The sequence below is a fragment of the Phalaenopsis equestris genome, unplaced genomic scaffold, assembly GCF_001263595.1.
Source record: "Phalaenopsis equestris unplaced genomic scaffold, ASM126359v1 Scaffold000402, whole genome shotgun sequence".
In the NCBI taxonomy this organism is placed as follows: domain Eukaryota; kingdom Viridiplantae; phylum Streptophyta; class Magnoliopsida; order Asparagales; family Orchidaceae; genus Phalaenopsis; species Phalaenopsis equestris.
The window spans coordinates 528,507-550,685 of record NW_018164844.1 but is presented as its reverse complement, the minus strand read 5'-3'; the positions used below and the strand labels follow the sequence as shown (position 1 = coordinate 550,685).

The following is a 22,179-nucleotide window of genomic DNA, read 5'->3' as shown; positions in this document are numbered from 1 at the left end:
CCTTAAAATGCCCCAAACAACACTTAACTATATTCCAAATAATACCAAATAGCTCTCACAACATCCCAAAAGCTCTCATAGCACTCTTAAAAGCTCTCACATTATTTTTAACACCTCCAAATAGTAATTTACAACACTTGTAAGCTACCTACAGCAGCCCAAACCCCAATTTCAGCACTTGTAAGCTACCTACAGCTGTCCAAATCCCAATTTCAGCACCCAAACATTAATTTCAGGTTCTCTACAGCATTCCAAACATTAATTTTAGCATTTGTAAGCTACCTACAACAGTCCAAATCCCAATTTCAGCACCCAAACATTAATTCCATGTTTTCTACAACACCAAAACGTTAATTCCAACACCTGCAAGCTTCCTACAACAGTCCAAAACATAATTTCAGCACCCAAAAATTAATTTAAGGTTCTTTACAGCACTCCAAACATTAATTTCAGCACTTGTAAGCTACCTACAGCAGTCCAATTCCCAATTTCAGCACCCAAACATTAATTCCAATTTTCCTACAACACCCAAATGTTAATTCCACCCCTTGTAAGCTACCTCAAGCGACTCAAATAATAATTTCAGCACCTAATGACTCCCAACAACATTTAATTAACAATAAACAACACTTTTAAAGGCAAGAAAACAACACTTTTAATAGCATATCATGTTAAAAAAAAAACTTATGATAGTATTGAATCGGAAATTTGAACCTGCACACCCACTAATATTGGGACGTTTACATACATGTCACTCAATTCAGATGTACTCGCATATCTTACACCTAAACCTTGTATTTATTGTTATAACGGTTTGGTGTCAGGAATCTACGCGTGAGAAAGTGGATTTCACTTTTGACAAAAAAAAAATAAAGCTATTTTCGATATGAAATTAAAGCTTTGAGTGCTATGTAACCATGAAAGCTTAGGTGAGATATGTAAATACAGCAGAATTGTGTACTATGTATGTAAATGCCCTCAAAATTAGCTGCAGGTGAGTCAAGGAAAAGTTATTTTATAATCCATGATATTAATGTTTAACCTGTGATGCTCGAACATAAGGAATCAATACACATAAATGCCGAACTTTGTTCGTCAAATAAAGAAAATTGGGAGAAATCAAATCGTTTCTCTAATGCATCTTAGGGCATGATGTGTTTATGCAGGTATAAGACCATTCTAAGTGATTTGAATGTCTTCATAGTAATGGAATTGTTGATTAGCATATGAAGCAAAGTAAATTTAACCGTAAATGCTCATAATATTACATATTCGAAATACAGAAAAAAGGCAATAGAAAGGATTTGCATAAGAAAGGATTTGCATATTAGAAAGGATTTGCATATTAAGGATTGCCAATAAAAATGTGTCTACAAAATGATTTGAAATAACAATGATTTAGCTAATTGAATCAAGTGTTTGCACAAAAATTGGAAATTAGATTAAGTAAGCAATTTGTCTTATAGTTCAAAGACTTTGTAATCTATAACCTATCAATTTCCATTGAGAAAATAAAATGAAAGAAACACCTGCAACTTTTTAAGTTTATAGATTGACCAAGTTTAGCATCCATAATAAATCTAAGAAAGATGGTCTAGAAACAATACCAAAAATCATCCATAAAACTGCAGGAAACAACAACACAAACATCTTTGTTCCATCACTTTACTTCTCATATTAGCCTCATCTTCTTCAAAAAAAGTTCATGCACATGACGTTAAACTATCAGAGAAGTGCTCCTGGATTACCTGGAATCGATCGGTGGATTATTTGGAATCGATCGGACCTTTGTTGCAGGTAGGAGAGCAGACGCGGCTGGGAGAAGGAAGGCGACGCAGGTACGTGCTGTAAGGCGTGTCGAGCGGCAGAGGCGAGCCGAGCAGGAGGAGGGGGTCGAGGAAAAGAGGAGATGGGGTCCGCGGCTTCGGTGCGGGAGACTGGATCGAGCAAAGAGTGGGTTTCTTCAGTGCAGGGAGGAGACGCAAGGAGGAAAGGAGGCGAAAGAGAGGAATGGCAGCGTATTCGGCGTAGGAGCAGGGCGCTTTGGTTCGCTGGAAGGGAGAATCCCGTCGAGCGAGGGAGACGAGGGAACAGAGGTCTTCGGTCTAGTGAGAGCTTGATGGATGAGGAAAAAGGCCAAAGTCTCTCCTGAGCGAGGCCTATTAATCAAAGGAGCGGGCTCGAGAGCCGTTATGAGAAGCAATTGGCGGGGAAATGAATACCTTCCTTTGGTGCACGCTGCTCATTTGGAAAATAATAACAGGGGATTATTTTCAATTAATACGAGTTTTAAATATTTTGTTTGAATTTTTAAATTCAAAATTTGAAATTCTGTGAGATGGTGATCAGCCCAAATCGAGCTCGAGTCGAACTTGGGTTGAGCCGGGCTCGCATCCCGCTAAAAATGCACATCGATTGCCGTGCCATTGATGCGCGCGTAGCTCTAGCAATACAGGTGTCCTTTCTAGCTAAAGTTAACGTTTCAGACTCGTCGGTGCGGTCCGTTTCGTCATCCGGGGTCGTCCGGACAAATTCGCCGGCGGTCGGGCTAAAAAATTCGTTAACCTCGTGCGTGGTGTAGCGAATGCGTGAATTACGACGTTCGCGAGCATTCGAGTCATGGCGGGTTCACCTATGACCGTCTGATCCGGTGGGAACTCATTTTCGGGCCCTCTACATGTTAGTCCTTAGCCCTTGCAACTAAGTGTCGAGTGCTTGGGACTACTCATGCGAGGTCTGCAAAAAAATGAGTCAAGAAAATGAGTCAAGATGTGACTCAAAAGTTCTATGGGAGGTGGGCTCCATTACTAGTCCGCTAGGATGGTCAATAAGAAACTCTTAAAGCTAGATCCTGGATTCTAAGAGTAAAAACTAAGACCTCACTAAAAATGAGGTCAACACGCATGAAAGAGACTCACAAAGGCGAGCGCATGAAAGAGATTCACAAAGGCGAGCGCACGATTGACCAATTATTATAAATGTATTATATCCTGTCATTCTCTCATATAAACAATGACAATAAAAACTAAATTATGCAGTAATTAATCTTTTTTTTAGTTATAAAGATATTTATAAATCTATAAATTTAATATCACTATGATTATAAATATTAGTATTTATTTATTAAAAATAATTCTATGAATATATTTTAACTGATCGTTTCAACACTCACTGCCCAAGTATTATTAACACAAATAAACCATAATTTGAATAGCTACTTCTTTAGCCATGTTTCAATACTACAAACATTTTTAAGAACTGCAATACATTTTTCATGCATAGGTTAAGATGACATAAAGTAAAAAATTAAATCAAGGTGTTAGATACGTTAATACATAAGAATTGAGTGGTGTGGAAGTAAATGTTCTTTAATATTATAGATGCAATATATGTAAATAAAAAAAAGTGCAAGTATCTTTAAATTAAATTCGCTTCAAATATATTTCCATCTAAAAATATTCTAACCATAAAAGTAGGACGACTCCGTTGTTGTCTAGGCTTCTCCATGTGAGATCGGGAGAGGAATGCAGAGGAGAAGAAAGAGCGAGAGCACGAGCACGAGCACGAGCAGCGGTTTGATAAAGAGCACAGAGTTTTCACATTGCTGCATGCTCTCTCATTTGTTCTCTCTCAAACCTTGCATTAACGTCTCCCTAATCTTTCTCCGGTAATCCTCTTCCTACTCCGATCAGATCATCTACGCGACGCTATCAAAACCCTAAGCATGTCTCTGATATCAGAATTTCAAGACCCTCGCAATGTCCCCACCTCCCTTGCGTTTTTCGTCTTTTGCAAGGAATCCGACGCTGATGCCATCGCTTTGTCCCATTCAATAGCTACCGCTATCCCCGCGCCGGAGCCAACCGTTCTTTCTTTTAATCGGCGAGAACATGCACGAGATTTGTTTCTCGGATGTAGGAACATCAGAAGCATTGCCGCCGGTGAAAAAAGAAACAAAATCTCATGCATCTCGCCGATTAGAAGGAAGAACGGCTGCCTCCAGCACGGAGATTGTGGTGGCTATTGAATGAGACCGAGCGATGGCATCAACGTCAGATTCCCTGCGAAAGATGACGATCGCAGAGGAGGCGGGGACATTTTGAGGGCCTTGAAGTTTTTATACTAGAGACATGCTTAGGGTTTCGACAGCGCCATGTCGATGTTCTGATCGGAATAGGAAGAGGATTACAATAGAAAGATTAGAGAGAACTTAATGGAAGGTTTGGGAGGGAATCAATTAGAGAACTTGCAGCAATGCGAAAACTTTGCACTCGTTATCAAACCGCTGCTCGTGCTCGTTCTCGTGCTCTTTCTTCTCCTCGGCATTCCCCTCCCTATCTCTCATGAAGAGCCCATAATGCAATGAAGTCGTTCTACTTTTACAGGGAGAATATTTTTAGATGAAAATATATTTAAAGCAAATTTACATTAAAGATACTTGCACTTTTTTATTTAATTATCTTGCATATATATATTATTAAAGAATATTTACTTCCATACCACTCAAATCTTATGTATTTATCTATCCAACACCTTAATTTTAATTTATTACTTTTATGCCATCTTAACCTATGCATGAAAAATGTATTGTAGTTCTTAAAAATGATTGTAGTTTTGAAATGTTGCTAAAGAAGGAGTTATTTAAATTATGGTTTGTTTGTGTTATTATGATACGTGGGTAGTGGGTACTATTGAAACGATCAAATAAAATATATTGGTAGAGTTTTTTTTAATAAATAAATAATAATATTTATAATCATACTGATATTAAGCTTATAGCTTTATGAATATCTTTATAACGTAAAAAAGATTAATTATTGCATAATTTAGTTTTTATTGCTTTTGTTTAGGTGAGACGATGACAAACAATATAATACATTTAAAATAATTGTCGAATCATGCGCTCATCTTTGTGAATCTCTTTGTTATTATAGTACATTTATATGAATTGGCCCTCAATACTTTTTGATTCTTCCAGGCATATTCATCTCTATTGACATAATTTATTATTCAAATGTAATTTATCATATAATAATTATGTTGTGCATGCATGTTACCTTAAGTCATGTGGGCTAACAACCTCAGATAAATCAACATTTAGCTATGTATAAATCAAATCATATTTGGTCCCATTCTTACTTTTTCAAATCAAACACGCTTCTATCATTCTTTTTATCCAATAATTATGCTTCGATATTACTTTCTGTCACACCCCAAGTGGGCCCTCTTAAGGTCTAACTGCTGTGCGATAAAGGCTGACGATTCAGTCAAACTAAATTCTCACAGTATTCAGCCTAACCTGTTGAATTAAGATCCAGTAGGTGATTAACTAGTTTAGCTGAATTGAGGCAAACATATTTGATACATTTCATTTATTAATACATTTAAATCCATATACTCTGACTATTAACAAGTGTTCAATTTAGTTTCAAAGTTTTTAGGATGCTCTAATTTAGTCCTATACTATTAACAGTTGCTCCAAATTGGTCATAAATCATATTTTATATTAAATTTAACGGTGACCTACATGAATTGGAGCGTATTTTCATCATTTATGTAAGTTTTTATAAATATATCTTGCATAAAAATTATTGTTTATGTTGTTTGGCTGGATTTAGGCTAAATCTTGCTTAAAACCTAATTAAATACTGCTCAAATACGATTAAAAGCAAACATCACAAAATTTGAAATCTCTTGTATTCATCATTTTTTGCTTTTAAATTCGATTAAATAATTTATTTTACCACATATTATATATATATTTTTCAATGAATTACCCATCTCAATTTTGAAGTGTCGTATTTACATGATTGGAGTCGCAAATTTTCCAGGTTGAACCGACGTAGTTTGAAGCCATCTCTCATTGCAATGAACAATGGTCGAGGGTGATGTGCAAGTGCTCGAATGAGGCAAAGCATTGTCATCAACACAAACATCGCAGATGGAGGCAGTGACAAATATTGTCCCGTTGAGTGGAGAAGCAGCGAATAAGTGGTCACCTTAAGGTTCTTGCTTCGTCGATGGTGAAACAGAAGGGGAGAAGCCTCGCTCGAATATTGACAAAGTCTTGTCGTCAACACAAGCAACACAGATGGAGACAGACAAGGACTGCTCCGTCAAGTAGAGAAGCAGCGAATGAGTACGTGCCTTGAGTTGCTCCATCAATGGTGAAATAGAAGGGGAGAAGTTACACGAGTGTAAGGGTAGCGAAGATTTAGGTTTAATGTGAGACTGTTTTGTGTATGAATCCTCCAACGAGAATAAGCGAGCCCGTCGTATGTTTAATTCGTGAATTTTGTAAATAGATATAATTACCCTTTAAAATGTGAAAGGAACTGTTAAATTAATGATAAATTTTATTTAGGACCAATTCAGAATAATTTTTAATAATCAGGGACTAAATTGGAGCATTTAAAACTCAAGGACTAAATGGGACACTTCTTAATATTTGAGGGATCATTTTGAGTTTTTTCTTGTGAAAAATTATATCACCAAAAAATATATATATCAATATAGAGCTGTATCCAACATAATAAAAGTAAATACCAAAAAATTTATACAAACTCCCAAAATTATGAAATATAAAAGCTATACAAATCATACATGACTGCTCGTTCTAATGCTACTTATCTTTTCCTAAAAGTTAACAATGTAGAGTGAGCTACAACGAAATAATTAATGTTAAAATAAGTTTTAATAGACAGAAAATAAAGAACGTGCATGCTCATATACGACTCATGTACATGTTGATAACAATGTCGGAACATGATATAATCATATAAAACATAAGACTTGTATTGTAGAAAAGCATAACAACTATATAAGACAGGTAATCATCCATGCATGTGTAATCATAAGCATCTTGATAAGAGTCGTTAGTCTAATCATAAGAATGTCACTTGTAATTTATAAACCTCAACTATTCTCATATCATGTCATATCATTTGATTGTCACCCAGCTCGAATACTACGTCAATTATTGATAAAGTTTGGATCCCCCATCATACCTATTAATAACCCCCTGCTACATTTTGTCGCCATTTGATCTTAATGGTTCCCGGGGTTTCGTATCCATTTGAATAACATGAGCCGAGAATCCCATTGTTCTCTATCATTTATGCTTGCAAGTATTTATGTAATAGCATACCAATAACATTACTGACAGTTCTTAAATTATAAATCCTATAACAAAAATTCATCATTGATATTTCATATATCATATACATGAGTCATATTAAAATGAATACTTGCAAGCAATGATTTCATAAGTATGCTCGTTAGATTCATAAGATAGTAATATCGTAGGTGTCAGAAGTGACAATAAGTTTGCATTCATTCAATTTATGCATGTATTCATCCACAATATGCAGAAAATTATACATGTAAATCACATGAACATGCAGAGTTATTTTTCTAAAGTTAACACAAGATTATTTCACTTGAAATAATGGAGCAGTGCTACGATGAGTTTTCCCAAGCTCGCACTTGTAAATAACCTGGAATTCATAAACATCTTTGGATTTCATGAAATATTAGCTCATTTCATGATTTAACCCAAATTTAACTTATTTATTAATTTTTATCTCAAATGGTTTCGCTCCTCCGATACTTTCTATTGTTCTTCCCTCTTCCTCCGATCCTCTTTACTTTGTTGATTTCTGGCTAAAGACCCCATACAAAAGTCCCTAGATCAAGTTTGCAGTCTTTGACACAAGCTCGCCTTCCGTTACGGTGATCGAAGACCAAAATGTGCAATGATTTGTGGCAAATGTGAAAACGAAAGAGTATGGAAGGAAATGAATGTCAGAAGTTTCATTGAAGAGGAGTTTATACTCACAAAAATCTCTCTGGGACCCTAAACCGGGAGTGGGGGTTCTCTACTGGCTTTCTACCCCTCTGTTTGTGCTTGCTACAGAGATCGATCGCTGGAAATTTCAGCCGAGCAATGATGTGAGGGAGAAGGAATGGGAGGAAATGCGGCATATAAACATGATTCCAAATTATCTTCTTTGTTTGATCGAATCAAGCCCACACATGCGCAGTTAAGTGCAAAGAAGTCGGGTTGGAACAGTAAGAGAATTAAGAATTTAATAAGGGTATTAAATCTTATAACTTCGTAATTTTATATCTTTTTTTTACATTAAAAATTCATGCATAGTGTTATACATCAAATTGATCGATTTGACGTGTAGAATTTTATAAAATTGATTCAATCAAATTCTGAGGGATGTGGAATTTGAGTTATACCTTAATTGTCAAAATTGGATGTTACATTAAATGAGCGCGACTTAACCCAAAATGAAAATGCCAACTTTGGTCAGAGTCAATGTTAAAAATGTCTGATTCTGAATTAACTTACAAGTAAACTTAATAAGCTCAGCCTATTAGTTGAAAAATCTTATTTCAAAGTTTAAATTGATTGCGTTTTATGTATTCGTGCACACAAATTTATAACACCTTTAGGCATATGTACATAATTTATGCATGCATGCACAAGCTAATGTCGAGTCAAAGCAAATCATCTTAACTGTTTGAGCTGTTTACATTACAGGAAATTATTAAACGAATTTGGAGCGTCAAACAAAATTTTCATCCCTAAAGGTTGTTACTCTGAATTTTGTAGGTTATTCTTTTGGTATCTCGATCCATTACTTTTGAAGAATGACATTTCAGAAGCTCTACTTGAAGTTAGGCAGAGGCCCTTCCTTTCTTTGAAATCAGAATTCTATAATCGCCCAACCTGGAGAAGAATGATTTTGTGTTTTGTAACTTCTCCAGCTATGCTTAGGCAGGCAAGCGCACTTTTACATAGCTGGTTTCTTATATCGTAAGTTCCTTGTTTCTTCGTGATATAGATAGTTTGTTCATTAAATGAATAATTTAGCTGCAAGACATCTTACAATTGTTACCAGTTCCCCCCTCTCCACCTCTTCCTCTGTTATTGTGGTTGCTCACTTGCTATTGCCGGGCGCTCATCTTCTTAAGAGGTTCACTAAAGTCTAAACATTAGTCTATCTAAGCTGGTGATGTTTGTTTACTGTTTTGCTATGTATATGCCAAAAATATTAATCTGAAATTTTTAATGGGATGTTTGGTTGAATGAATTTGGAATTTAGAGGAGTTCTAAATACAATGTAAAATAAATTTGTAATTAAAAATGCATGTTGTTTGATTGAATGCTTATCAATCGTAATGGATTTTTTGTTTGTTTTGATGCATTTCAAATACATGCATTTTAGAAATATGATGGGTATTGCGGCAAGAGGTGGTCGACAGTTGGTTTGTGGTGGCAGTCAACAACAACAATAGGTGATAGGTGGTGGCTGTAAGTGCAGTGGGGGGTAACCTTGCAGGCTGGGAAGATGATGTGTATTATGAAATTGCTCAAGTTGAATGATTTTGGAATGCTCTGAAATTAAGTGTGAATTCTAAATACATCAACAAATCTAACACAAGCATTTGGGCCTGGATCGGTTGTTCCAAGGTTCCTGAGGGCAACCGACCCTCTAGTTGCCTTGGGATTTGCTGCCTAATTGGAGTGGGACCCACTCATAGTTATGTGCTTTGTTGGTGTTTAGGGTTTAGTTTTTGTTGTGTTTTATTTCGGGATAGCCGTCGACATCTCTTTTCTCTCTATTGGCTATATCATAGGGTTCCAAGTAGTACTTAAGCGGTATCTTGGTCTCCAGGTGGTGTTCATTTTTCTTATACCCTTCTCCCAGCCTTTTTCGCATCAACTCCCTTCACCCTCACCACATTCCCCTTGCTGCCGCCACCTAGAAAACAACAAACCTGTTGTTTTTCCCTAGTTTTCCTTGCTGCCGCTACCCTGAACAACACCTCCAATGTTGTTATTACTGGTCGCCACCTCCCCTTTGCTGCAACCGCATTTCTTCATCATTGCAAACCCTTTCTAACATGCTAACCGACCTCCATTGCCATCACCCCGAAGGTCCAAATCCATGGTCAACAAAACCTCCACCTAGAATCAACCCTAGTTCAGGCATTGTGTTTTTTTTTTGTTTTTTTTTGCAATTTCAGATTTTTCATCTTTGTTTGTTGTAATTTCATATTTGAATTAGGTAATAATATTTGCTTTCCCTTTGGATGTAATACCACAATTAATCCAAACAACAACAAAATTGAAAATTTCATTACTGAAATTATATAGGGTTACAACGAACACATACAACAATAGAAGATAATAACAAAGTGCACAACACATAGACCCAAACTAGGGCTAGGGTGAAGGTGGTGTGGCTGGGTAGTAGGAAGGAACGGATGGGTGCGGTTAGGGCAGCAAAAGAGCTTTGGTAGTTGGATGGGCAACTGAGAATTTTGATGGATGAGTTTTTTGATAGGGCTGGCTCTAGGTCAAGATAGGGAGAGACAGAAAGCTGGTGGAAGGGATAGAGTGGTATGGAGTTGGGCAACAAGGTGGATCAGGGTGCCTTGAGAAGGTTGTTGACCAGGAGTACGACAAGGTAGAGGGAAGGAATTGTGGGGAGAACAACAAACTGGTCTTACATAGTACCACAATGAGGAAGGGGGCTGCAGTGATGAGAGGAAGGTTGCGGAGGATGGGGAAAGTCGCAGGGAGAGGGAATCAAGGATAAATATCCTCACGGGAGCGAGCTACATCGGAGCACCTTCTCACCTTTGGATACAACTCTAGAACGGGGACACCTGGGTGCTGACGACTGTCCCGACAGAAACATCAAGCAAAACTAACCCCAATCAACTATGAAAATAAATAAATAGACCTAGGATAACTAGGAGTGGGACCAACTCCAATTGGACGAGAAATCCAAGAAAAAAAACTTTACCGATTCTCAGTAGTTTTAAGCTGAATTGACCCAGATCCAACTCCTTTCCGCTACAATGCGGGAGACCTACGTCCGCACAAATCTACCGTAGTTTGGGGCTTCAACCTCATTCGTTAAAGCTTTTATCTACACATTGTAAGTAATAGTGCTGTTGTAACCTCTCAAGGTTAAGGGGTCTTTGATTGCTGTTTGAGAAGTATTTAGATTCTACTGGCGACTGCACTATCCCCCGAACACCTTAGAATTTTTCTTCACTTGTGTGTAAATATCCATATGAATCCAACCCGATGAGTTGAGGACAGCTTGAATCTTCATGATGGTGGCGACCAAGATAGTAAGCTATTAAACAAGATGTCTTGAAACTCTCTCTGAATGGGTTATCTTGTGTCAGCCTTCAAATCTTTTCTCTTGAGGTCTCCTATCGTCACTAGGAATAATCTCTCTGATATTTCTCTACTGACAAGAGCACCTATGATCTTGGACTCTGTAGTAGTTAGAAGAATGATGAACTTGCTATCTTTGGCGGAGTAGATGTTCTTGAACCCGTTATGTTGAGTCTTGCAATCTAGCTGTCACAATCTCCCTAACAAAAGGTGGCAGACATCCATAAGCTCCACACCAAATTAAACTGGATCCTGCTACAGGTCCCCAATCAAAAACTCCACAATGCACCTCCTGTCAATGTAGATACCGTTCACCTTCTTCATTCATGTCGAGGAATACTGTTGGGGATGTCTTTGAGTTGTGGTGCTCAACTTGTCCACCATCGTTGTTGACGCCACATTCTTGATGCTACCTCTTTAGATAATGTTGTTGCATACCTTGCCATTTATAGTACATTGGGTGTGAAAAATGTTGTGACAAAGCCACAACTGCTCTCTTGGAGCCTGAGTCGGTAGGTCTCGTTGAATCACAATCATATCACCATTATCTGGTGGAAGTTTGTAATCATTCTTCTCTTCAGCCGTCTCTTTATCGCTCACTTATTCTATTGCTCCCTGATCGATGAAGGACACAAGTCGGCTCGTCAGACAACTGGAAACAATCTATCCAAAATCATGACATCTGAAACATTTTCTAGCGAGGGTTGTAGTGGGCGTGCTACTGTTCTCAGTCTTCTTCTCACTCAGAGTGGCTCTACCATGCTCTTGACTAGTCCGTTCCACTCCTTGAGGCGTGCTCCACCTGAGGTCTTCAATTGTGGGTGGTTGTCTGACTGATAGTGGTTGCCTGCTTTGCTTTTGCTATCTCTCTACTTTCTATGCTAAGGTTTGCATGTCTCTCAGTGTCCAATAGGATTGCAGCTGAACCACATTACTGATGGCGGACTTTAGGCCTCCCAAGTAACTGACCATGGTGTGTCCTCTACCTTCTTTGACTTACACTTCAACTTAAGCTGCATAAATTCTGCCGTGTACTCTACTAATAGCTCATTCTGTTGTAGGTAATGGAGCTTTAAGAAAATATCATGGCAGTAGTGTGGGTGCGGGGGTAGCTATTGTCGTTATATCTCTCGTTTTATCTTCTCCCAAGAAGTGATTCTGTCTCGTCCTTCTCTCTTCGTCTTCAATTCTCCCAGTACAAAGAAGCATTATTCTTCAGTTTAATGGTCGCGGCTTCACTATTCTATCGTCAGACACTTTGTACTCAAACATCTGCTCAATAGTCTGCATCCACTCGAGCAAGCCATCTAGATCCATTCCCCCCTTGAAGTCCAGTAGGTTCACTTTCATCCCTAGATCTCTGTATCCTCCAATAGGCAAGTCATCTCTGTATCTTTCAACAGGCAATCCAGCTTTGTATCCTCTAATAGACGCCTCATCTTTGTATCCTCTAACTGACATCATGTCTCTGTATCATTGAGCAGACACCTCATCTCTAGATTTCCACTGATATTGTACCCAAAAGCGTTGTGGTTTGTCTTATTCTTCATTGGAATCATCCCTACGGAAGGGATTCAGGTGTTCTATATGCTCTCCTACATGGATTTCACTGTTACGGTCGACGATGATCCCGCCTTGGGTTCTTTTCTTATTGACAGAGCTGATGTAGTACTTTGTAGAGTAGTTGTCCATGGTAGGTTCTTGATCAGATTTTGAGAATCATCTCGGTGGTGGCTCTGTTAGGGTTTGGGTGTTGATCGGTGTAAGGAAATGTGTAGGGCGGGAAAGAAAAAATTTGAGTTGAGATATGAGGGGATGCTAGAAACCTTAGAATAGAACTAAGGTTAGACTAACTCTCATACTAAATAGTATTATAGTTAACCCAAACAACAACAAAATAACAAATTTTATTATAGAAATTAGATAGGGTTACACCAAACATATATAACAATAGGAAATAACAACAAATGACACAACACAGAGCCAAACTAGGCCTAGGGTGAAGGTAGTGGCTGGGTAGCAGGAAGGAAGGGATGGGTGCCGGTTAAGGCAATCGAAGAAGGTTAAGTGGTTGGATGGGGCAGTTGATAATATAATGGATGAGTTGGTGGATTGCTATAGTGAGCAGGGATAAATGGAAAGCTGGTGGAAGGGAGGGAGTGGTCTCGAGTGGTGCCAGAGTGTCTTGAGAAGCCCGTTGACAGGAAGAAGTATGACAGCTCAGAGGAAGAGATTATGGGGACGACCAGAAGTTTAGGGGTGGCCACAGAGAACAACAAATTACTGTTTTACGGAACTGCATTGAGGCAAGGGGCTGCAACGGTGAGAGGAGGGCTGCAGAATATGGGAAAAGTCGTAGAGGGAAGGAAACCAAAGATAAATATCCCCGCGGGAGTGACCTACAGTCAGAGCACCACTCGAACTCTTGGAGAAGGTCACCACCTCTGAAGAGTTACATTCGAGGCACCTTCTCGCGTTCAAATACGATCCTTGAACGGGGAAACCCAGATCCCGACTGCTGTCCTGATAAAAACATCAAGCAGAACTAATCCTAGACACCTATGAAAACAAATAAATAAACCTATGTCTCGAATTGAGCCTCTAATCTAAGGAAAAAACGTCTTCTGGCTTTTAGGAGTTCTAAGCTGAACTAGACCAAAGTCGACTCCCTTTCGCTACAGTGCGGGATACCTACGCTTGCGTGAGGTTATTTGTTAAAGTCCGATATCATTTGATATTAGAGATAACCAAACTCTAGTTCCACTCTAGGGTTACCAAGATTCACCTATATCTAACCCAAACTCCACCCACAATCATTTCAAATTTCTAATTTTTCAAATCAGCCAGCCCAAACTTTTTCGCCACCCTAAATTATCCCTATACACCCTTTTTCATCTCCCAACCCTAAACTTTTGCCATGCCACCGAGGAGACAAGTGCCGGAAGCTGTTCAAGAGCTAAACATGGAAGAGATGCAATAGGAAATCTGCCGACTTCAATGACTTGCTGAAATTGAGAAAAAGGAACCTATGGAGAGATTGCCGTCGACCGTGATAGTGAGACTCAAAGAGGATGAGGGAGAAAAATCTGGATCTCTTTCATAGTGATGATTCCAGTGAAGAGGGGGATAGACCACGACGCTTTGGGATCTATTATTAAAGGAAGTTGATGGATGGAGTAAATTTTGGAGGACTGCGAGAGCTCATTGAGTGATTGTAGATGGTTGACGAGACTTTTGAGTACAAGGAGGTATCAGTTATAGGAGGGTGAAGCTTGTTGCCTTAAAAATAAAGAAAAGTGTCTCTTTGTTGGGGAGAATCTGAAGAGAGTGAGGCGTAGAGAAGGTAGGAGCAAGATCACTACTTCCGAAAGGATGAAGAAGAAAATGCAGAGGAAGTATGTACCCCCACGCTACTGCCATGACATGTTCGTGAGGCTACACCACTTACATTAGGAGTTTTCAGTAGAAGAATTCACAATGGAATTTAAGCAGCTCATGCTAAAATGTGAGCTAAGGAAGCACGAGGAGAACACCATAGTCAAATATTTGGGAGACTTAAGTCAGACATCAGCCATTTCACCCAGCTGCAGCCTTACTAGTTATTGAATGATGTTCCCCTTGAAGTTAGAGAAACAACAAAATTTTATCAGAACCCCTCCGTAATTCAGAAAATCACCGAAAATTGGAGCAGCTACTAGGAGTACACCTGAGGAATGTGTGGAAACTATCCAGAAAGATAGTAGTGTAGATCAAAGTGGTAAGAAGACCGAGAGGAACAATACACTCAACACAGTGGTTGCAAGGACGTTTTTTAGATGTCATACGTTTGAACACTTCACCTTCTGTTGCCCTACTACCAGAGTTAGCTCATTGACTGAGCAGGAAGCCGTAGAAGAAGTAGACAATGATATGTGAGACATAGAAGATTGTGTGGATGTGTTGGTGATATCAGAGTTTAACCCAAACCGCAACTCAAACAACACATTTTATTGCTAAATTTAACAGGTTACAAGACGAATCCTCAACATAAAATAACACAACACATGTAAATGGTAAACAACATTAACGACTGCAGAAATAAAAAAAAGGAAACAACAAGAACAAAATGACCCTCTTTAGTGGAGTGCTGCAGGTCCGACCGGTTGAAGGAGCTACTGGAGGACTGATTGGTGGCTAGTAGCAAGTGGTGAGGTGGTGGAAGGATAGCTGGAGGCCAGCGGTCTACTGGAGGCGCAAGAAAGGTGATCATTGGCCTGCTGGAAGGAGGCTAGAAGGCAGACGATTGGGTGGGAGGTGTCGGGAAGGGAGTACGGTGGTTGCCGGGAGAAGCTTTACGGATATGCAGCCTATTGGAGGATGTAGGAGTGGTCAACGATGGGTGAGGAAGACGCGGGAAGGTGGAAAACCAGCAGCTAGGTGCTATGGCCTGGTGGGAAGTGCAGGGAGGTAGACGATTTGCGGGAAAGCGAAGGAGAATGCTAGGAGGCACCGAGAAGGAATGCGACCGCTGCCTAGAGTGGTTGGCATGATCTGCAACCTAATGAAATCGTTGGATGGGATTGACAACACTCTGAAATCGCTAGAAGCGATTGACAAAGGGGAGTTGGGAAGATAAGTTTCTCTGCGGTGTTGAGCTACAGCCAGAGCACCACTCAGACCCTGGAGACAGTCATCACTTTGGATGACTTACAGTCGAATCTCCTTTTCGTCATCGAATACAAACCTCAGATGGGAAGAATGCTTCAAAGGTAGCAGACTGAAATATGATATCATAATAAACTTGTTAACCCTAGGCAAACATAGCATATATACAATGGATCCTAACAAAAAGGACAAGGGATTGGAATTTGGAAAGGAATAAAATTGGAAGGTGGTTAATAAGGCAAACAATCAAATAGGAAGGAGAACTCTCTATGGAAAGAAGTGGAATAAGAAAGTAGAGGAGTCAGCTCACATTTCATCTGTAAGTGACCGAACCGAGCTGTGAACTCCTCCACGGAAAGGTGTCGCTGTTGTAGATTGTGGAGTTTCGGAAACTTGTCTTGACGGTAGTGAGGTAGAAAATACTTCTTCTGCACGACTTTCTTCATCTTCTCTCACTTGGTAATCGTATCGCTACCTTCCCTCTATGTAAGTTCTCCCACCACAATGAGATAATCTTTTTCAAATGGATTTCATTAATCCTTTTCTTTATAGAGATACTTTTAAAACAATTTATGTGAGGCAGCTTTTCTTGTATTTACTTGGGTGGAGAAAAAAATATTCCAGCTTCGTAAATTTGGATTGAAACAAAGTCCTCATGCCTAGTTCGACAAGTTTCTTGCTGAAATTTGACTGCTAGTAGTGTGACTAATCACTTTATATTTATTCAGCACCCTTTCTTTGGCACAATGATTATGGTTGTATAACATCCTTTTCACTAGAAGTGATATGCTAGATATCATTGAAATAAACCAATGTATCTGGAAGATATTTATCACTTAAGATCTTGGGCATCCAAAATGCTTTCTGGTCATTTAATTTACATATTGTAAGGCAATTTTCTCTCAGATAAAACATGCTATAAATCTTCCTGAAGAAATTGAGCTTCTTGGGTGTAAACCTACTGTTTCTTTTTTAAAATTTGCAATCATTTGAGGACGATGAAAGCTTTGAAGACCCTGGTAACTATTCAAGTCTTGTTGACGTACTTGTGTTTTTGGTTTTTACGGTATGGTTAGTCAGTTTATTTGATATCCAAACAATATATGCTGTGAACTAGTCCAAAGAATTTTAAGATATATCTAGAAATCTCTGGCTAATAATCTACTTTACCCAAAGCATATTCATTTGAGGTTTGAAACATTTTTTGATGGCTATTAAGCTTAACCTATTGATGATTAGAAATGTACTTTTAAGATATTATATTTTTGTTGGAGAAATCTTGCATCCTGAAAAATAAGAAGAGTATAGTTGTTGCTAGATGGTCACTTGCGAACGTTTTGTGGATTAAAGCTATAGGAGATGAGTTTGGATTTCCTGTCACAATCCATCATCCCTAATTGTGATTAGATGACAACTTTCAACATTAAAAACAATTTTATCCTTGATAATAGAACTAAGTATATTAAACTTGTCACGACTTGACCCAGTGAGTTTGGAATTACCATGGTGGGAATTGACGGTCGGACTAAAGAAACCTATCTACCAGTTTCATTTCATCGCAACAATAAAAATCCAATACACAATAGAGTCGTTCTAATTCATAAAACGTATATTTATAATAGATTGTTAATATTTATACATTGACATTCAAACAAAAAATAAATTAAACTGTAATACCTATCAGCTTGTGCTCTGCGACGCCTATACACGTACTCCCTGTGGTCCATCTAATCCTACTGATTTTCCTGTAAAAATATTAGCAAAAATGATTTGAGTTAAAACTACTTAGAGGATAAATGCTTCTAAATTATAATAATTTTTATTTTAAAATATTTTTGTGAAGGTGCGGTAATAGTAAAAGTTATGCAGTAAAGAAATAGTTTCATTTTCTTTTATTTATTTAGGTTACACTTTTCATAATTGAGAGCTACCGTCTAAACATATACTTTATAAAAATATACGTTTAACATTTCCCAACATAGCATAATGGTAGACAACTTTTTCCTTTTTCATTTTTATTTTCATTTTCATTTTCCTGGACGAGTATGTTAGATTTTCTTGTCAGTACCATCCAAGGGTGACTCCATATGCATGCATATACCATATTTTATTCATTTTTATCTTGTATTTAACATTTAAAAGAAAACTTGTATTTAATATTTAAAATCAAACCAGTATTATTGCATTTGAAATAAAAACTGGAAACAATAATTAAGTAGAACTATTGTAAAATAAAATTTATTTAACCACCTCAAAAAGCTGGAAATAGTAATTAAATAGAACTATTGTAAAATAAAATTCATTTAACCACCTCAACTGTGTCATCTGCTATCATTTTCCTTAGGCCAGTTTAGTCCTTAGGCGCACCTATAATAAAAATTTAAATGCAATTAACTTCTTGTTCAATGCTAATTTTCTCTCCTATTACTCCTGGATTCTCTATCATTATATTCATAGTTTATTTTTTTAAGAAACTATTTATTGACCTATATAAACATATATACATATTTATGTATTATCTAACATATATATATGTTGGAATATCCCAATTAAATTTTATGTTAAAGCTTCTAACAATTTTTCTTTTTGCATGCCTACTTAATATCAATTTATCCATAACTAAATTTAAAATTTAGGATTCTTAATTTGCTTTTTAACATTACTTATTAAGAAAAATATTTATTAACTTTCACAATTTAATTTTATATCTGAAATTTTCTTTTCCCATTTTCTATTTTAGCTTCCTCGTCAATCACTTATAATTGTAAGAATAAACATTAGGATTTTCTGAATAGGTAAATTAATTAGGATTTACATTCCTAACATAATAGTAAATAAATAATTAACATTTCCTAATTTAATTTAAATCAATTTCAATTAATACTTTAACTTAGCCTACCCTCTGCCTTGCCTTGCTAAATGAACCGAGCCTCACTAGGTTGAGCTCTCCCGCATGCAGGGACAAATTTTCTATCCGGACTTCGGACGTAGCTCTAAGTGCGGACTCTCAATAATATACCTTCATGTGTGCTATATCAGACCCACCTAAAAAAATATTAAAGTGAAACCGCGGACTCTGCAATAATCCCGAAATAACACCAAAATAACCTATGAGATTCCATCTCAATAACCCCAAATAAATCTCATATATTTCACTTCAATAACCTCAAAATAACTCAGAAATAACCTTCGCGGTGTTTTTCGGGGTTATTGAAGTAGAACCGTGGAGGTTATTTCTGGGTTATTTCGGGGTTATTGAAGTGGAATTATGAGTTTCTCTTCAATAACCTCGAAGTAACCTCCACGGTTCCACTTTAATAACCCCAAAATAACCTCCGCGATGTAGCATACGTGACAACATATTATTGGAGTCCGCACGTAGAGCTACGTCTGGAATCCGGGCAAAAAATTTTTCCCGCACGCAGAGCTCCCACAGGCCCTAACTTAGTCTCTGAGCTCTCGGCCGAGCTTCTATAGGCCGCTCAAGCCCTCTTTCTCCTCCTTCCTCTGCGAGACGCATGACACGGAGAGTCCGCCTCTCCCTTCCTCTTCTAGCCGCCGCTAGATAGGGCTTCGAAGCAGCGATTAGAGTTCTCCTTTACTCTCTTTCACTCGGGTGAGTCGTTTGAGCCTTCCAGGTACTCAATCGAGTTTCCCCCTCTTCTCCCTCCTTTATTTTGATGCTCGCGACACTCTGCAGAGCCTCTCGAGCTATCTTCCTTGCGATTCGATCGCGAAAATGGAAGGAAGTGATCGTAGCAGGTGAGCCACTCATCTTCTACTCCTCCTTTCTTGTTTCCCTTTACTGTAACTGTTGCTTCTTCAACTTCTTTCTTCTTTTCTTCTTCTTTCTTTACCTCACTCTTTCGCTCTCTCACAATCCCCCTCGTCTCTCTCACGCTCTTTCGCTCTTTGTGTGCGTGTGGTCGAATGAGAGGAGATGAGGAATAAACCTCATCTTAATGCTCCCATTAGCAGTATAGTCTTGCTTGAACGACAGTGCAGGCATCATTTATTATTACAAAACTAAATTCACTTTGTTAGAGATACGTTCTTGAAGAAGATTGTCAGTTTATTAGAGGTACAGCCTTGAAGAAGATCATTCGTGATCCACATTTCTAGTGAAGAACAATTGACTGATATCATCACCAAAGCTGTGAGATCTCCTTAATTATTCGATCTTTGTTACAAACTAGAACTTATTTTTATGAAGTGTTCTCTTTGTAAAGTACTAAATTAAGAAGTCATTTTTATCATGTTCCTCTTGATTGAATATATTCACTTCCTTGTTTTGGCGGTATTTGTCTTATATATCTTTATAGTGGTACATACTTGTAGTCATTAACACATCATAAATTAGTCAATATTACACGAGAATTTCCTCTTCTAACAAGACTACTTCATGCTAGCTTGTTTAATACCTAATTTCTTTCTTCATCTATGCCATGCTTTCTGTAGCTTTGCAATAAGTTTTTTTTTTTTTTGTTATTTCATTTGAAATATTGACACTTGACTGATGCCATTAATCCTTATGGACCACTGCATTTCTATTGTAAGCTCTTTTTTTTTTTTTGAAAGTTTGATTCTAACTTAATCTGTTCAGCAATATTTAGTTGTTCAATTTACTCAACTGGTTTAGTTTGGGGAAAATGCCAATTCTCCGTTTGTGGTAAATGGCTGTTGCTGAAGTTCCTGTTGTCTGTTTTTTAATTGTTGAAAATAGTTATTTATCTTCTCAATTGGCTTAAAACTGTAGACGTTTATGTGATCTTTGTATAAGATTTCACTTGATGATTACCATGTTTATCGATTATTAACTTACTCTCAATTCTTTTAAACAGGGGTCTGACTTTTGTATTAGAACTCCATATTGCACTTGTTTCGGCCGTGTTAGATATGGTTTCTAGGCCAATGGCCTGGGGCGTGTCAATGGAAATGGGACTGAAGTACCCTTTCCCGCATGCCTATTTTCCTAATAACTTACAGGAACTACTTGGTGTATTGAATGGACCTATTTCATGTAATAGTTTTGTGAATTTGGTTCATTATATTGAATTAGAAGTCATTTGTCCAGAAGCATCCTTTGAGCCAACCATATGCTTGCTCAGACATGAAACAATGCAGGGTTCAATTGAAAATAATTCTACCTGGTACGTACAAATCTTCACCCTATGTGGCTGCTTCTTTTTTTTTTTTTTAAATTCCTTTGTAATTGAAAACCTTACCATATTGAGGTGTTGTGTTGTAGGTCAATGCTGATGAAATTTCCTACATGGTTCTATTTTGCATCTGTGCTAATCTTCTATCATAATGATATTCAGGCTTCTTATATTTCGGAAGTTATTTCTAATGAAATTAATTTGTTCTCGTCCTATGACAGAGATCTGATTGAGGCTGCTATCATATATCTTTCCTTTGTTCTTTGCCCTGTTGTCAATGGCCATGGTGATAGACTCGCTGAACATTTCCTCAAATTATCAAGGTCTTGGAGCGTAAAAAGTAGGGCAATTCCAAGCTATGAACAACGGTCCTCTTTAACCACCCACTCCAATACTAAAGTTTCACTTAGCTTGAGAAGGAAGCTCAGAATAAATAAGAGTCAAGATGATAAGCATGCTCCAACAACACAAATATGTAGTTTTTCTGCACTTTCATCATGGCTTAGAGATTTTGATGATGTATGTATTGAATCATGGACCAAACCTTTCCTTAGATACACATCGGTTGATTCAAAAGGTCAAGAAAACACAACAAAAAGTTCCAAAAAGTTATTTAATAAAATTCCTCTAGGCATATTCATATTGTACCCAACAATATTAAGTGACAGGGGATGTGAACTGCTACTTTATTATGCCACTACCGGTGAAATTTTGCAGCATAAAGAAAACCAAACAGTGACCAGTGACTGTCATGAGCATGAAATTACTTTGTGTTATGGAAGTGATGGAAGAAAATGGGCAAGTGAAGGAGTTTGTCTTGTATTTTCATATTTTGACATTGTCGAGGAGATATCGGTGATGTTATTCGACTGCGAAGCTACCAGGCTTGATTTTATCTGCCATCAGAAAGGAAAGGTTTGCAAATACTTGCTTAGATGTGTCAAAATATTGCTTAATCTATGTATTCAGCAATTAGTAGAAGTCAGAGGCAGGGTTGGCTTACTGGATCTTTTCAGAAGATTGTTCCAGTGGAAGCAACAAGGACGAGAAATTTTTCAAGGCTGTGAAGAATTTAATGATGCGGTTGATGGATTTGCAAAAAAATTTTTAACATTGAAGGAGCTCCAGGAAGTGATCTAAGATTTTGGATCATCACATTTTCTGCCT

The 22,179-nt window shown here is 37.8% G+C and overlaps 1 protein-coding gene across 1 annotated transcript; it reads left to right on the top strand.

Annotated features, from left to right (window-relative positions):
* The first annotated feature begins 3,724 nt into the window (after positions 1-3,724).
* On the top strand, positions 3,725-22,170 carry LOC110026811. The gene is made up of 5 exons (XM_020727961.1): positions 3,725-4,016; positions 7,916-7,979; positions 8,624-8,827; positions 20,695-21,003; positions 21,102-22,170. Exons 1-5 carry the CDS (start codon positions 3,725-3,727, stop codon positions 22,150-22,152), a joined length of 1,920 nt encoding a protein of 639 aa, XP_020583620.1. The 3' UTR covers positions 22,153-22,170.
* Positions 22,171-22,179: the final 9 nt, after the last annotated feature.

Bases quoted from the DNA above. Each gene is read 5' to 3' on its own strand.
- LOC110026811 (XM_020727961.1), top strand. From the start codon at position 3,725: ATGTCTCTGATATCAGAATTTCAAGACCCTCGCAATGTCCCCACCTCC. The intron at 7,980-8,623 runs GCATATAAACAT...TGAATTTTGTAG, and splicing joins AAGGAATGGGAGGAAATGCG to GTTATTCTTTTGGTATCTCG. The intron at 21,004-21,101 runs GTACGTACAAAT...GTTGTGTTGTAG, and splicing joins ATTGAAAATAATTCTACCTG to GTCAATGCTGATGAAATTTC.